The sequence below is a fragment of the Hemibagrus wyckioides genome, linkage group LG11, assembly GCF_019097595.1.
Source record: "Hemibagrus wyckioides isolate EC202008001 linkage group LG11, SWU_Hwy_1.0, whole genome shotgun sequence".
NCBI classification, from domain to species: domain Eukaryota; kingdom Metazoa; phylum Chordata; class Actinopteri; order Siluriformes; family Bagridae; genus Hemibagrus; species Hemibagrus wyckioides.
In genome coordinates, this window is record NC_080720.1 from 22,552,314 (window position 1) to 22,570,062 (window position 17,749).

The 17,749-nt window shown below is 36.4% G+C and overlaps 1 protein-coding gene across 1 annotated transcript in view; it reads right to left on the reverse strand.

Moving 5' to 3' along the window:
• cntn3b (contactin 3b) overlaps positions 1–17,749 on the reverse strand; it is a 94,747-nt gene that overhangs the window by 63,939 nt on the left and 13,059 nt on the right. Inside the window, exons 2-3 of the mRNA XM_058403800.1 lie at positions 17,034–17,171; positions 9,120–9,255 (exon numbers count right to left, since the gene is read on the reverse strand). Of these exons, the coding sequence (XP_058259783.1) occupies positions 9,120–9,255; positions 17,034–17,088 (191 nt within the window). The 5' untranslated portion in view covers positions 17,089–17,171. The remainder of the gene's footprint in view (positions 1–9,119; positions 9,256–17,033; positions 17,172–17,749) is intronic.

Sequence of the window (17,749 nt, forward strand, 5' to 3'; positions counted from 1 at the left end):
GATGTACAGTAGGTTATAGCCAGTTTTCCTTTTCCTGCAATTTGCACACACACACACACACACACACACACACACACATATACACACACACACATACACATAAAGTTATGGTAGTATATACTTTGTTAGTCTGAAAATATTATATACAATATTGAGGCAGTTCTGCAGTCAAAGCACAGCACTGGCAATTTTTTATTTTTTATTTATTTTTTATTCTCTTTGATCATTAATACTTTGATATTGCTTTGCATGAAGTAGAGAGGTGTGCAAAAGACCATGCAAGATCCCACTCAGCTAGTTTAGAGTCAGATCAGCAGCGCATGGCAGCTCTAAAGTCTCGTTTTCTGATGTTACCGAGGACGGAGTTAAACGTGGCATTAAAAGCTCCCAGGCGCTACTGTAGTCATCGCATCCTCCATCCATCATTAAGCTAGGATTTTATCATCATTAAGCTATGAGGAGTTTCCGTGCTGCGCTCTCAGTTAATCAGTGATTTTTCAGCTGAGCCGCCAGCTCATCCAAACGAGTGCATTTGGAGAACTGGTACATCCCTAAATAGTGTAACATAATACACAGATTTATAATTTTGCGCTTTTATTGCACCGATTTATTTACTTTCAGCGTTAATAGTGTAGCCTAAAAAGTATTGAAGCTGAAAATATAATTTGCATCCTGTAGAACTGTGTTTGAAATTAGTTTTTGCTATCCTGAAAATAGTTCACTTCTCTAACTATTTTTAAATGATGATATCAAACCCATCTCTGCTCTCTGAGATGCCCCAAGTGCTTGTTTATAAGCATCTAAAATTTGAAGGTGTGATCTTCAACCACTAAAATTCTGTGTAAGGTTATCCCAACAGACGAAGAAAACATCTCACACTCAAAGCCAACAGTATCCTGACTAATTTTATATCAGACTTGCTGTGATAAAATCATTCATTTGTTTAATACTGAGTGAAAATGTCCGATATGTTGATTTCAAGGTGGAACGGAACACCAGTGTACTGCCACAGATAGGTAATTACTGGTCATTTAGCAAAAACTAAACACACACACACACACACACATAGAGAGAACCATTAAATGCTTCAATGATAAATAGTTAACCCATTTAAATACCCAATCATTGCTTTGTTTATCTATTCATTCTTCTACCCATTCAAGCATTCACTGATTCATTTCACCATCACCAGTGGAGCTCGAAGAGCACAGATGATGCAGCTTTGGCAACAGAGTGTGCCTGGTATGTCCAAAACTAACAAACAAGTAATTGCTCACAAAGGCGCCTATCCAAACAATGACAAATCTATTCTCCAGTGGGCCAAATTCCATGCTACATAAAATGAGGATCGAGCCAACGAGACACTGGGTGATTCTCAGGTAATGAGACGTGTGCTGAGAGCTGGCTGATAGAAGTGCTTCAAAATCATTTTGATATACAATTATTTGAGACTCTCATTGTAATTCATTGTAGTGTGTTGATCATCATCATCATCATCATCATTAAAATCACCAACAATGACAGGCAAAAATATCCAACCATCCAATTTCTGTACTGCTTAGTTTATCCCAGTGGACCTGAGGCATCACAGACACACACACACACACACATGCTTACACACTCTGGACAATTCAGAGATCCCAATCAGGCTAGTATACATGTCTTTGGACTGAGAGAGGAACTCAGAGTACCTGGAGAAACCCCTGAAGCACAGGGAGAACAGGGAATCGAGACTCCAAGCCCAAGGCAGTTTAAGGCAGTATATTTTCATTAACCACCAAATTCACTCAAATATTTGACAACATGTAATAATAGTTTGTAAAGGAGACACAGGATCACTGGGATACCTTAATTAAGATAATATTAGCAGTCAACATTAAGGCAAGAATCTGCATTGGTGCTCTTCACTAAATCATGAAGCCTTGTACCAGCTCCAGTTGGATTCCGCTTCATGAAGATTTCGGACATTCGAAGAGAAGATGCCAACCCCCATGTTTATGAGCAATTAATGAATTGCTCAGGAGCTCCTGGTTGCAACTCTAATTGACTGTATAGGACTGTAGAAAGGACATTATTCATAATCACTCTCTGCGTTTTTTTCTGGTAATTTATAATGACACTCTCTGGTGTCACCCAAATGAGGATGGGGTCACTTTTGAGTCTGATTCCTTTTACCATCTAGAGTCGCTTCAGGTTTGCTCATTAGGGATAAATACAAAATTTAAATATAAGTCTAATATTCTTGAACTTTTCGTTCTATATTTCTTATGTTCTGAGGCAATGTCTATTGTTAAAAGCGCTACTCAAATAAAATTGAAATTGAAGTGTCAATGCTGGTCAAAGAGTTAATGTTGGTGTGTTGGAAAGAGTGTAATATGACTCGATTACAGCAGCTACAATTGTTCAGCTAAACTTATCAGATCATCTGAAATGTTTTAGGCCCAATAAGCATGGAGGGAAAAATAAAGAAGGACTGGACAATAATTTTGTGCTGTCTGCTGGAGGCAGTCAACATCACAATCATTCAGTTTCTCTGATTGTTTGGAGGTAGAGTTGTGCTGCTTAGGAACTGTTTAGAAGGTGCTACCATTGATACGTGTTTAATGAGGGTTAGAAAAGAATTTGGAGCTACTGTATAGAGCAGCTCCTGTGCGAGTGTCTTCTCTAATTTTGTATCACATGATATTTGGTTTGTGAAACTACAAAGAATACCAATGACTAAATAGCAGATTATGTTTAAAATATATATATTTTAAATATGTGTGTCCAAAATACTGCGGTTTGCTGATCATCATCATCATCATCATCATCATCATCATCACACTTGTTTATATTTATAGCTGTACTGGTCACAGCATTCATTCTGTGTCCAAAACTTCTTAATAAATATATTAATTAATTTTTAAAATCCATACAGTTGAGGTTATGTTTATATTATTAAGTTTAAATGTACCCTAAACACCATAAATTTTAGTAAAATAAAAAAAAATAATAGAAGGGATATTTTTTTTTATTTCACATAATAGATATTTATAGGAAATCCACAAGACACAATAACACACTATTTTTATATATATATATATATATATATATATATATATATATATATATACTCTTAATACTGTGTGTTGTTCTCTGGATGATCAGTGACACTTTTTATGTTTTTTTATGTAAACTTTTAAATAGGATGATTGGTATACATTGTTATTAATTTGTCTTCTGGGAAACATATACCTTATGTGTCATAGCTTATGTAGCTTCTGAACAGCAGTACAAAATGCTAAATATATATAACAAAAATTTTGATTTTACACCAATCACCCTGTTCAAAAGTTTACACCCCCCTTGCTCTTAATGTGTGGCTTTTTGAGCAGCAATTAAAATATTTCCAGCCATTGGAGTAGTTGCATACGAGTCCCTCAGTTGTCCTCAGTGTGAAAAGATGAATCTCAGCATCAGCATCTCATAGATGCTCCTGGAAAAGAGGTAAAATATGCAGAAGATGATAAAAAGTAAAGAATGTGCAGGATTTTTCTGGGAGGTTTACCTTCTGAAGAAAAACTCAAACTATCACAAAACATAAAGAAAGTCACTGATCATCCAGGAAACAGCATTCAGTATTAAGAATCAAAGATTTCTAACCTTTTCAACTGGTTTATTTGTATAGATTTGGTTATTATTGTGTCTGTGAACTGTATGTAAGCATCTGTTATGTAAAATAGCATATTCAGGCCAGTACAAAATAAAACACAAAATGATGCCTCTAATTATATATTTTTAAATGATTAACCTTTTACAGATTCTACAGTGTGTCAGTAAACTTAAGACCTCAAGTGTATAATAATGACATGTTGTACAAAACAAGTGGAATTATCTTTCAAAATGTTTGGTGCCACAAAGCACAGACAAACATGAAAACCAGAAGGCAACAAATGCAGGGAAAGAAAACGACAGAGCCGGGCTAATGAGCACTGGCACAAGCACACCTCTGACTCTTTGTGTGTTATTTCTGAATTTTAAGTAACTGACTGATCAGCCCACTCTCTAATGATTTACTTATTCACAAACCTGCTTTCAAGTTGCCTAGTTACAAAAGGTCCAGGTGCAATTTCGCTGGATCGGAGGTTAAATATACAGCTGGAATTGTACATTAATTAATAGGCGACGTTAATACTCTGGAGACAACAGAAGCAATGAATAAAACAGCACAAGCTTCTAGATTTTATTTTCTAGTCATTTCTTATCATCTGTATGCTTTTATTAGCTCATTGCCCCATGCAGCCCAGTGATGAAGCCTCTCCTGTTTTAAACCTCTTTGCCTCAGGGGGAATGTGAGGATAGGGATGCTGCAGTTCCTGGCTTTAGTCACAATGAACTCTGGCTGACCTTCAAAGCTGCATAAAGCACAAGGATTCACCTTACAGCCCAAAAGAATCTCCATCGAACACCATCTGCTGGCTCAGACCTCCTTTCGTTTTTGAACGTTTTTGAATGGAACAAATGAATTTTTGTGCGCTTTCAACGCACAATCAATTAAGAATCAGTTAGGTTGGCACCGTACAGCTGCTGCAGGCAACGTCGAATCCATTTCAAATTATGTCCGACAACATGCTCAACAAACATGCAATCAATTTTGCCTGAAGGTGCTATACAAAAGCCTCAGAAGTCCCAATTTTGTCTGAAAGCCAGAATTAAGTTCCAAGTTTACGGAGTATCTGGAGTCGTTCTAGATTTGTGAGTCATGCCAAAATGCTCTGCTCTGACTCAACGCTGTGTTCGCAGCTCTGTAGAAAACTGAGACGGAGGAACAAAAAAACCCCTTCTGGCATGGTGTTATTCTCTGAGCTGATGCCAGCTTCACTGGAATAGGAGGAGGTTTCAAAACGACTCTAAAAGGAAAAGTCACATAATCTTCTTCTCCTTTTTTTCCCTTCTCACTGCTGCAGGATCAGAAATGTCCTTGACTTAACATTAGCTCCTCCTCTCTGCTTCAGTAATACTGTACACTATACATTAGCCAGAGGACTTCACCTGTTGGATGCATGCTGTTCAGGTTTTAACATAGATGGATAATGTTTGATGTTCAGAACAGCAGAATAATAATAAAAAAAAATAATCAGCTACTAATTGCAGAAGACTTTTGAAGAACTCCAGATGTTCAAGTTGAGGATTTGGGTATTTGCTTGAATGAAGTGTGATTGTCAGAGCTGGGATGGTTCTGGGATGTGTGTGACTTGTTCGTTAGAAATCAAATAGATCGTTTAAAGTACTTCAAATATTTGCTGTTTCAAAGTAAGCTAGGTTTTGACATGTTCCCTTCAATTACCTCTACCTTCGCATTTCCCCTTCACTCTTGCACATGAATCACGACTTAAGGTGCCATAAACTCTCGTTTACAGTAGGAGAGCCGACACTATTGTAACGCTTCCTGCTGAATTTTAGTTAAATTACTAACAATTATTTAAAATGACAGGCTTTTTACTTTGTAGAAAACATCAGCCATAGGTTTTACTTCTTTTATTTTATTGTCAGCAAGTGCTATTCTTTAGTGATTTTTTTCAAATTTTTTCAACATTACAGCAGATTTTCTGCAGATTTGGGTGTGTGACATCATCACAACACACATTCAGCTAACGCAATCTCTGATTCATGAGTTGAACATTAGTACAGATCTCATAGAAAGTAATTCCATACAGTACATGTCTTCACTGGACAGACATTAAAAGAAGAATCCCATGCTTGCAATTTTGTTAATTCAAGCAATCTTCCTCTCAAAAAAGCACTAAACCTGCACTAAAAAATGCAGCAAAATCAAACAATTTTGGTTGCAAAAGTCTGCTGTGGAGTTTACATGATCTCCCTATGCCAACGGCATGCTTTATAGGCAGATTGGCATCTCGAAATTCTCCATAGTGTGTGAGTGTTTATGTTATTGTGCCCTGAATCCCCTGGGAAAGACTTCAGGCTTCCTGTGACCCTGTGTAGGATAAGGGCTGCAGAAAATGGATGGATAGATGATGTGCCCTTGAGAGTAGCTCTTCTCCCTCATCTGGTCACACATGCATCCATGCAGAATAGTGGCAAAAAAGATGTGTAAGTTATTTAGAATAACTGATATACAAGATTTCAGTGCAGTTCCTCTCACAACAGCATTGTGTTTTTCCTTCTTATTCTTTTTTTTTGAAAGCTCGAACACCAAATATGCCACCCATATTGAATCCGAAGAGCAAATCAAGCTAGCTAGCTATCTTAGCTGTAAGCTTAGCAGGCCATGCTAATTGTTCAACACCTCTGACAGCTTATTAGCATAGCAGTGCTGCTGAGAATTGGCCTCCCAGGCTAGCTGGCTAATGCTAACCAGGCAGCAAGGAAAGAGCAGCCACAATCTGTGCGGCTCATGAGGCATTTCTGTTCAAATGGCAGAAAGGTTTGCCCAGTAGAAAGAAAGAAAGAAAGAAAGACAGAAAGAAAGAAAGAAAGAAAGAAAGGAAGGAAGGAAGGAAGGAAGGAAGGAAGGAAGGAAGGAAGGAAGGAAGAAAGAAAGGCTTTTGCTCAGCAAGAAGATAAAAGAGAAGGAACATTGCCTGAAATGTATGCAGCCTAAGTAATTACAATAGATCACTGGATGCCCATTATACACACGCAGAGAAGCTGACACGGAGCAATCGCCCAATTAAACATGGATTGTAACTGACTGATGATGCAGAGCTCAAAAAATTGTTTGATTTATTTTGTTTTTTTTCACCCCCCCTCCGAGATTCCAGTTTTGTTACATCATATAGCACTATGGTACAGTATATAGTTACTATAGTTTAACCACACTTTTATGATTTATGACTCATGACATGGCTGCACAAATTTTTTGTCTCACTGATGCCAGCTTTCGCTGCTCTTCACACTCTGAGAATAAAGGGGTGTTTACACATGCAGTGACTTGCAGCGAAAGAGGCCGTGACCAGAGGCCATTCAGTTTCAATGAGAGCTTTCGACTTCCAGCAACATGAGCGACAGCAATCATTGGTGACTTGATGTAGGTGTGTCCAGCGATGAAAAAAGTTTAGGCAAATATGGTGTGATTTGGTCAAATGACTACCAACATTAGCAGGGTAGAATACATACAATCCGTTGCAAAGAGCACACACTGCTTCTCCTTCATCTTGTATGAAATGATGCAAATATACACTGAATTTTATATACAAACGCCAAATATCCCTCCAGAATGTTTCATTTTAGCAGCAAGAAAACTGATTTGGAATGCTAGTTGCACCATCCACTGATAAACGTTGCTACTATGGCAACCAGTAGTACAATTTAAAAAAAAAAAAAAAAACAGAGGTTACTGAGATTCCATATTTAAAAAAAGGTAGTGTGAAGAACCTTTGCAGAGCAGTGAACATTTAATATTAAAATGATTCTTGAATTTAAAAAGAATGTTCAAAGTGAAAACAATGCCATTTCTTTCTGGAATTATATCTAAAAGTAGATACACTTGAGGATGTTTTAAAACGATGTGTTTATAAACTATGTATTTTAGAAAAGACTGAATAGTTGATTAAATTTGTAATGTAAGGGAAACTGAATGGAAAGATAAGTGGTGTACAGAATGGATAGATAATAATAATAATAATAATAATAATAATAATAATAATAATAATAATAATAATAAAAAAAACCATTAGATTCATTGAACCCTTCAAAATGGTTCTAAATAAGGAATCATTTCGGGGTTCCATATAATTTTGGTAAGTAATTTTAAGAGTGTCGGAAAATAAATGTCATAAGTGTACCCAGCTGCACAGATACCTTTTTTGAATGAGGAAAATAAATAACATTTAAAAAAATATATCCTGCTTCTGCTTTTTACTTACCTGCCAAAAAAGAGTGGACTGATGGAGTCCTGCTGTGATGGAGAAGTGATGTACTTATGTACACATGAAGTTTTAAGAAAAACATGGCTGTTTCTCTTATCCCCTACAAGAATATAATTTTAGTACCCGGAAATAGCGAGTGTTGTTCACGCTGCTGACGGCAACGACGCAACATGGCCAGCTTTGTTCCTGAGTCTGCAGAAGTCTGTTCCTTTTGCTGAATTGGCAGAAGCAACCGCATCCTATTCCGTCGCCTGTGTTTACAAGACGTTCATGAATAAATCAAAAGCTTTCTAATTAAAGCGCATAATCTAAGTCGTTCCTTCTGTTTGAAGAGCACCAGACAGCTTTTGCACTTGTTTTCCTTTGTTTTGTTTTTTTTGTTTTTTTTTTTCTGTGCGGTGCTGGGAGAGTAATTGATTAGCTACTCTAACACTCCTCATCTCACACAACGAATATAATGATCCCCCCTGCTGTTGACCTAGCATCCTGTTCTCCGATGAATAAAAGCAAATGCGTCTATTTAACAAAATGTCACTTGCAAGGTTATTGCCCCTTTTCCCTGTCCCCATCCCCCAAGCACTTACTTGAGGATTTGCATGATGCTGACCCAAGCTCGGTAACACAATCTGCCACGCAGCCAGACTGGGCTGCTATTTTCAGGCCAGATATCCCTCCAGAGACTAAGTGGGACAGTATCTTGGAAATCTTGAGCACAAATTAGTCATTTACATCCCTTCTATTTTCAAAGCAAAAAAAATGTTTTTTTTTTCATTCATCGTACTGCAATGTAAGTGCGTATTACTTTCAAGGAAAGGCTAATAAATCAAGCTTTGTGCTTGCTAATATCTGAAGCTCCTGCTGAGGATTGCACAATAACAAGTCTCTAGCTGCAATGGAGTTTCTGTATTTATGTAGAAATGTGTGTAACATTTAATTTAAAATGAAGCCATTTAGCTGGACAGGGTTGCTGTGGATGAACTTGACATCCGGCAGAAAGAGCTCTGCAAATTTGGGTCATGATATAAGACACAAGAAGTGCTTGTCTTTACAGTGGGTTACTGTATTTCTATTGAGACGAACAAACTGCCTCTTCCTCTCCAAAAATCGATAGCAATCAGCACTGTTAGTCTCCCATTCAATCCTCCTGAGGCAAGCATCGCCGATTTGCCAATACCCACAGCGCGACAAGAGCACAGAAGCAGTGCACAGTTGCTAAAATGGTTGCCGTGCGCTCGAGAGAGCTATTACCTGTACTGTGGAAGAGGGATGCCCGAAGCCTCGCATGTAAGCACAGCCTCCTGCTTTGGGGAGTGGATTGGGAGAATCAGGTCACTGGGCTCTGTTCTCCACCTCGGACCATGAAACAATGCGTCTTCTGCATAAGCTGGTGAGATGAGAAGGAAGAAACAAATCAGAATCAGAGTGATAGCTTTACCTCCAAAACACTCACTGCTTAATATTTGAAAGAGAAAAGGTGAAAGAGAAAGAGTATGTTTTATGCTAAGTCTTTATGTAAATGCAGTTCAGATCAAAGGCAACTGGCTAACCTTAATACTGTATACTGTAAATAGTTATTAACAGAAGACTAGAGAGATACTAGAAACACATAAGTTCAGACATTGTCAGAGCAGTATGGTTGCAATATATGTGTGATATAACAAGTTTAGCCTGTATGTGACTGAGCCCCATTAATTCCAAAATAGGAATTAAATAACTGATGTACAACCATATTCCAAAAAACATCCCATTTGCTTTTTATTCCAAAAAACATCCGATTTTAAATGTCAAAAACATGCTCTATAAAATCTTGCCATAAAAAAACATACTGTGCATTTTACAGTACTGGACTACTGTATGGTTGCTATACAAAGATCATATACACCTGTAAAAAATACCTTATATAATATAAAATAACAACTAGATTTCCTCATTTAGCTGATGTTTTTAAAGAACCGTGATATAGTTAGAGTACAGAATACAGATGAGGTGAAGGGTCTTGCTCACACATCCAGTCATCTAATTTGTAACTCCCAGCCTTAACAACTGAGGCAACACAACTAGCTTAAATAGCTTACATTGATCAGACCGCTTCTCCCACCGAATTAACTTGCACTAAGCCATTGCACTCAATCAATACAAGTTAGTGGCGCTAGGTGTGCTGGTTCAGTGACTATCAGCAGAAGCATGTATGTTCAAATCAGCACCAGCACTGCCAAGCTGCTATTTTTGTGTCCTTGAATAAAAACCTTAACCTTCAGTTCAGTAGCTACATTTCCTTCTAAAGATATATATTTAAGAAAAGTTTAGCACATTGAAATATTTAGTGATATGGTTGACAGAAATCAATCAATTGATAGAACTGATAGTTTTGTTTAATTTAACTTTAATGCCTAAATTACACAGACACATTGATGGACAATCGCTTTACAAAAATGTTCTTGGAAGTTTCCTCCACTACCCAGTGTAGGTTGTCAGAGTGAAGGCAATCCACATTTGGGTCAGAACTTGTGGTTGGTAGCAACCTGCAATGGGCTCAACATCACAAATGTGGGCTGTGACATTCTAAAATGTTGCAGCCAGAGACTTTCTGTGTAGTATCTTTCACCTCTACCTCCCAGAATGCCCTACTGCGTGCTCGCTCCCAGACCCATGGGCTTTGTCGCATGAGTGCTGTTAAATTGAGCACTATCCGGAACAACTGCTTCATTCTGATGTTGTCTTCTGATATTACATACAACTGCAATTATTTGTGAAATTACAATGATATTAAGTTGGCAAATTTCCATTCATTTTTTTAAACAGTCTCTACATTTTACAAAAGACATGTGGGGCGCAAAAGGTACAATATGTATCTGTACACAAAATTATGTATGGAAACAGCTCAAAAGTAGATTTCTTTTGCTATGCACCAAAACTTATGCCATAATTATGTTTTTAAGGACAATGTCATCACACAGATGCCAAATGGATGGAAAGACAGCAGGAACTGCAAAATTTTGTTTTTATCAGTAACACAAATGTAGAAGGAAACATAGCTGCTTGTATCCTGCCTCAATTGTAAGTTAGCATTTCTTTAAATGCATCAGCCAAATGAGCCAAAGTACTGGATCATGTGTTATTTTATACTGTGGAATATATTACAGTATTTTACTGCAAATATGCCAACAGTACTTTGTTGCTAACCCTGCTGCTGGTAAATGGCTTTCAAATTTATAGTCAGTGTTTTTTTTTTTTTGCATTGCAACAAAACTATTGTACACACTTATGTCTATATTTAAGTTGTCTGTGTACTTTAATGGACTGTACATGAATACTACTCTATTCTCTATATAAACCAGAAATAACAGTTGTTTTAACTGACATACTGTATATACAGTACTTAATGTACTGTCAGTACTAATGTATATTAATGTCAGTACACTATATAAAGTACTAATGTCATTTGTCATTAACATAATTTAAGTGTACATTAATGTTATGTACATACAGAGAGATTAATTCAATACTCCATTCAGCATGGCAGTTCTACATAGTTTTAATCCGACTGAATTAGAGGCTTTTTACTCCGCCTATTACTAAGAAATTATTTCAGTTCAATTCAATTTGTTTGTATAGCGCTTTTAACAATGGACATTGTCCCAAAGCAGCCTTACAGAAGTATAGAAACATAGAGAAAAAAAAGATGAGGAAAAAAGAAGTTTAAATTTACTATTTTATCATTATTTTATCCCTAATGAGCAAGCCTGAAAAAATACTTTTTTTTTTACCAACAGTGCATATATACTTCAAATCTATAATTATAATTCTTTTTCATTTTGTATTTGTAAAGGTGAAGGAAAAAGGATGTATTCAAGAGCATACTCTCACCTCAACTCAATTTTATTTCAATAGCACATTTGAAAACAACAGACCCAAGAGCTTCACAATTAGGACTTCGAAAAATTGTAAAATGACAAACACATTAAAACCACCCTGAACACTATAAACTGCAATGAAAGCTGCAATCAATATCAGAACAAATAGTTCCAGTACTCAAGGTTCCCCTAATTCAAATGCTAAAGCATAAAGGTTTTTTTTTCAGCTGAGACTTAAAAATCTCCACTGACGAGGCCAAGTGAATATAAAGGGGAAGATTATTCCATAATTTAGAAGCAAATACAGAACCTTTCACTGAGACTGAACAGCAGCCAACAACAGCAAAAAAAAAAAAACAGCTAAGCAAAGGTATGTTTAGAATACTAAATTGATCAAGGGAAAATATATCTGGTTGAGAAGATTTCACACAAGTAGCAATCAAGGTAGGCCTACATTCATATTTTCAAGTTCTCAGGAATAACATTAAATGACACTTGAATGAAAAAAAAAAAATGACAGAGCCATAACAACAACAGCCTTAAACAGCTCAGTCAGTACAACTGGTTTGATCATATGCAAGTGGAACGAAGGGACACAACTAATCACATTACTAATTGATAGCAGTCACATGAAAAGAGTTGCAGGATGATCTGAAAGCAGTAGGAACTGCAGTTACACACAGATCAATAGGCAATGAAGTAAAGTGTAGTGCAGTCGTTTCCATTCCTACAACCCACGCAAACTTACTATGCTCAGAGGATGCACAGAGATACGAACCATTTCAACAAATCAGAACAATATACACTGGTCATAGTAAGCATAGATAAAATAGAACTCCAGTAATAATTCAGCTTATCATGTATGGAGAAAGAGGGTTTGTGCATATAATCCTAATATCACAATACCTATAAGCTGTGTCTAAATATCTCTACTACTCTACAGTAAATGAAATGGAGTATGCCAAATGAGTAATATGTCCAAGTTCTCAGTATTCAAAATATCCAGATGAACGACAGCCTCCACATAGATTCTGTAGTAATAACCAATGGACACTGCTATCCCATAAAGCAACAGGACAAGAGCTGAGTGTAAATGCTATAGCTATTAAACACTATTCCTTGTGGTTAAATTGTACTTGTTTAACAACACCTGAGAAAACTGTGCGCTTATTTAGGGAAAACAGTTACGTTTTCTGGAAAAAAAAGAAAAGAAAAGAAAACCTTTTTGTGGTTGTTATTATAGTTCACTTGTCAATGCCTACATGCCTGTTGTAGTATGTAAAGGATTGTATTCATACTACACACAAATACTGATCAGTATGCACTGTTTCAACAGCTAAGAAGTAGAAACTGAATCAAATGCAGTAAGTACTGTCATATTATGTAATTTCGGAAGCATGTGTGGTTAAGAACAGTGCTGGGAGCATCATGATATTGGGCTACTTTTTTGCAAAAGGTACTGGGGCTTTACATGTCAAAGCAGGAAAGATAAACTGAGTGAAGTACTGGGTTATATTAGAGGAGAATTGAATCTCATTGAACAATAAACTGAATTTGGGGAAAATATGGAGGTTTCACCATGACAACGGGTCAAAATATAGCACCAAAAGAACTCAATAAGGCCTTGTATGGCCTCGGCTTGTCTCCTGACTTCAATCCCATCGAAAATTATGGATGGTTTTGAAATGGGCCAAAATTGAAACCATAATGCTGCAAAAAGCCCATTACTTCATACCATAGATGTCTCCAAGCTGTAAAAGCTTTACAACCAAGGTCTAATATTGGCCATTTGTGGCCCTTTGTATCTGAATATGCTTTTACCCTATCAATTTTGTTATTTTAATCACTTTTAATGCTTATGAATTTTGTTCATGTTTATGCACACAAAGTGAAGTGGCTGCATGCACAAAAACAAAAGTGTGCAAATACTATTTTTTTTCTTTATTGTAGAGAAAATATCTACATGTATTTACTCCCAGTTTTCAAAAAAAAACAGAAAAAGTTGGGAATAATCAATGCACAATGCAATTAAACAACAAGGGCAAGAGCTGTTAAAAAAAAGTTTCATGTAATAGCAAATATGTCAGAAGGGTATTGGACTAATTGGAAGCAAACAATAAAAAATAAACATACTGCTTGTTTAATTAGGTAAATTATTATTATTTAATTAGGCAGAATCTACATGGGTTGCTGGACAAATGACCTTCCCTAAAGTGATTTACCCACATTGATTTTTTTTCTTCATGTCTTTACATGTGTCTCAGTTCTGCAGTATCCCTGACCATAAATGCATAGCCACAAGACCAGGGGGTAGAGGAACATTTCACACTTGTAATTTAGAAGCGGAGTTAGCACTACTTTTTACCCAAGGCTTTTTACCCACATTGTGATGCCAAATGTATAGTCACAGAAACCCTTTAGCAGTTGCAGGGATTAAGGAACAAAACAAAAAAAAAACGAATATAAAATTGTGACAGAAAACAAGTCAATTGGGGCAAAGAGGAGACATTTTTCTTTTCTTACATTTATCAATATATTTTTATGATAATTTTAAATATAATATTTTCAAAATATTTTTACAATCAGAAAAGCCTGTTCAGGACAAACTTGATGGCAGCCAGAAACAACCAACAGTTTAAGAAACTGACTGAAAAATTGGCAGAAGATGATTATCAATGAACGCCTGGTCAACTACATGACAAACTGAAAAAGGCTGAGAAATATTACAAAGCTGTGAAAGATAACTATACTTGTCTTTGAATGGCAGACCTGTCCTTCCTTTAAAGATGTAGCCCTTTATAGCAGAATATATACCTAGACCTTTGGAAAAAATATAAACCATTAGAAGTTTTAGATTATTTTTTTACCTATTTTTGTCATTGCTGCGACAAAACAATATTTTATAAGGTCATGTGACGTATTTATCCAATCATTGTTGTTTATGGTGCCAATATGCAAATAAAAACATTAACCCAGGGTGTAGGAATGTACAATGCCAGATGATGAATATGGATTATTTGTTAATGCTTGGTATGAACGGTGTGAAAGCCAGGATTCCGTTTCCCCAGAGTTTATGACCAAGGTTTAACTATTTCAGGTGTGAAAAGCCCTAAAAAGTACTTGCATGCTCTGTGTATAGTACAGTGAATGTTTTCTAGGTTTTATGACTGAACTATTATGTTACCTGAAAATAAAAATCTGGACTTGTATAAGGTGGACAAGAACTACCCTGAAATTATTCATTATTTTCAGTAAACATTTTTCCTAGAGCTATCGAGAGCCTATCCTGGGGTACACCGAGTGGGATAATGGAACACATCCTAGAAGGGAGTCCAGTCCAGACACACTCATTTACAGACTCATTTACACCTGGGTCAATTTAGAATAGTCAATCCACCAAACTGAGAAATTTGAAAGAAATTCACACAGACAAGTAAATGGCATGAAAAAGTAGACAGTAAGTCAAACTCAGGATGAAATGGGCGAGCTGTGAGGCGACAAATCCTTCCATTAAAATACCATGTCTGAAATTATTGCTCTGAATGAGAAAGAAAAAATGGTGAACTATTAGTTTTAGCCAACGTTTAAGTCAAAAGTCCTTCAATTATTTATTTCTGTAAGCTTTAAATCTGAAGTCTGTAAGTGTTGCTTGTATCAAGAAGTGCTGCGCAGATCATCTTCAGCAGAGTTCAGAGGCATGACATGCACTGACGGGATTTTGTTTCTGAAATCTCTTCTTTCATCAGAGTTGTCAAGCCTTAGCTGTGATTCATGTCTGCCTCTGCACTACCTGGCTGAAGTGATTACATTTCCTGACACTTCGTTTTTTTTCCCACTAAACAGAACAGGTATTGTTTGAAGGTGCTTGCACTTGGTTATCATAAAAGTGTCATTCAATTCACATTAAATTTAAGCTTTAAATCTGCAAAATAAATAAATAAAAGAGAGAAAATGGAATTGACTGGAAGTCCCAGAAGTGCAGAGGGTAGCACAGAGATAGTGCTTTCTGAAGGAGATACGGACACAGTTCCATCCAAAGGTTTCAGATAATCATCTCTGACAAGCCCAGAACTAGTGATAGGACTCCAGACCCAATGAAAGCATGCGAGACTGAATGTAAAAGGCTGCAGAATGACTGCATGAAGGGCAGAGCTTAAAATAAACGCTTTGTTATTGAAACACAATGGATCATTCAGAAAGCTCCTGATCTTGCACTAACGTTGGGGAGGAAGCCTGCACAGTGGATACAGTTCTTGGGTACAGTATGAGGTTTTGGTGAGGAAAGATTGAAGAAAAGGGAAGAGGTTCAAACTCTAGATTCCTCAGACAAAAAACAGTGTACATCAGTGTTATGCCATGCTTCCAAAATAAATCATTAAATCTCCATTCTCTGTAAAACATGAACTTATAACTTTAACTCCAGTTAACATGATGAGTTTTGGATAATAAACTCAAGTTGGGGTAAATGGTGGCTTAAACGATTAAAGGTTCTTGGTTGTTGATTAGAAGGTCAGGGATTTAAGACCAGCATTGCCAAGTTGCCATCATTGGGCTCCTAAACACGGCTCTTTACCCTCTCTGCTCCAAGTGCGCTGTGCTCTGACCCCAACCTCCTAACAAGCTGGGATATCCAAAGAAATTTCATTTCACTTTGCTATAATATATATGTAACAAATAAATAAAGGTTTATGTTTATGACTCAAAACATAAATTTAATATAATCCATAATCCATTCTTAACTTAAGAAATGTTATCTTCGATTTGAGTTTATTCACATTTTTGTCTGTGTGTGAATGTTTCATTTTTTTTTTTGAGATTTTACAGTGTACAAATATGGTGAGTCATAATACCATTTATGGTATTTGGCAGACACCATTATCCAGAGCAACTTACATTTATCTCATTTATAACTGAGCAGTTGAGGGTTAGCAGCTTTGCTTAAGGGTACAGCAGTGGCAGCTTGGATAGTGTTGCGATTTTAACTCACAACCCTCTCAACAGTAGCCCAACACCGAGCTACCATTTCCCCATAATAAATTTCTTTTTACAAGCATTATCTGGAAGGTACTTATACCTTGAATGGAATATTATACTAAACATGTAGAGGTAAATTGAGTCATGGCACTGCTACATCTTAATCCTGTTCGATGTGTCTTCAAACACAACCTACTGTAAGTCCATCAGTTTCCCCTACAATTACATTAAACAGCCTTACATGACATGGCATGTATGCCGAAACTAAAATGAAAATGGAAAACAAGAGAAGGAAAGGAGGTTTGGAAATAAAATGACGCATGAGACATTTTACCTGCAAGGCAGCCAGTGATTGATAGCAGCACTAGCCATTTCCATAGTAACGTCATCTTCAGTTGCCAAGGGCAAATATGACTCTCATCCAATTGCTTGTGAATGGAATAGTTTTTCCTCTTAAATCAAGATGTATAATCTGTGGGAAAAGTAATTACAGAAATAATGAAAATGAGACATTTCAGGCCAAATGTGACAGCTTTTTTTTTTTTTTTTTTTACTTTGGGTTACAGACACATTAATGATTACACTTTTATTGAAGTTATCACCTTCAATTCAATCCAGAGACAAAAGTGAAAAAAATATCAACAAGCTTCTTTTTTCACTGAGTGTTAAATATTTTAAAAAGGTTTTAAAAAGCGAGTAAGTAGATGGACTCCAAAAGTGATGAGTGTAATTATGCCATTTTTATTGTGAAGCACTGATAAGTACATCAGGGGAACCATTTAACCTTTGGTTTTTGGAAAATATATTCCATACAGTTTACCTCAGTTTAAACTAAAAGTGGTGGTGTTAAGCCCCAACCCCTGAAAAATAAATAAATAAACAAATAAACAAACAAATAAATAAAATAAACATAAGCTTGCCTTATTACTATAATATCACATTGACCCCAATAACTATCTTCCCTCCTTCCCTATAAATATGAACTGTCGGCCTCTATACTCAAACTTTTCCGCTGCCACTCAGATACATACATAAATATATGCTAATTAT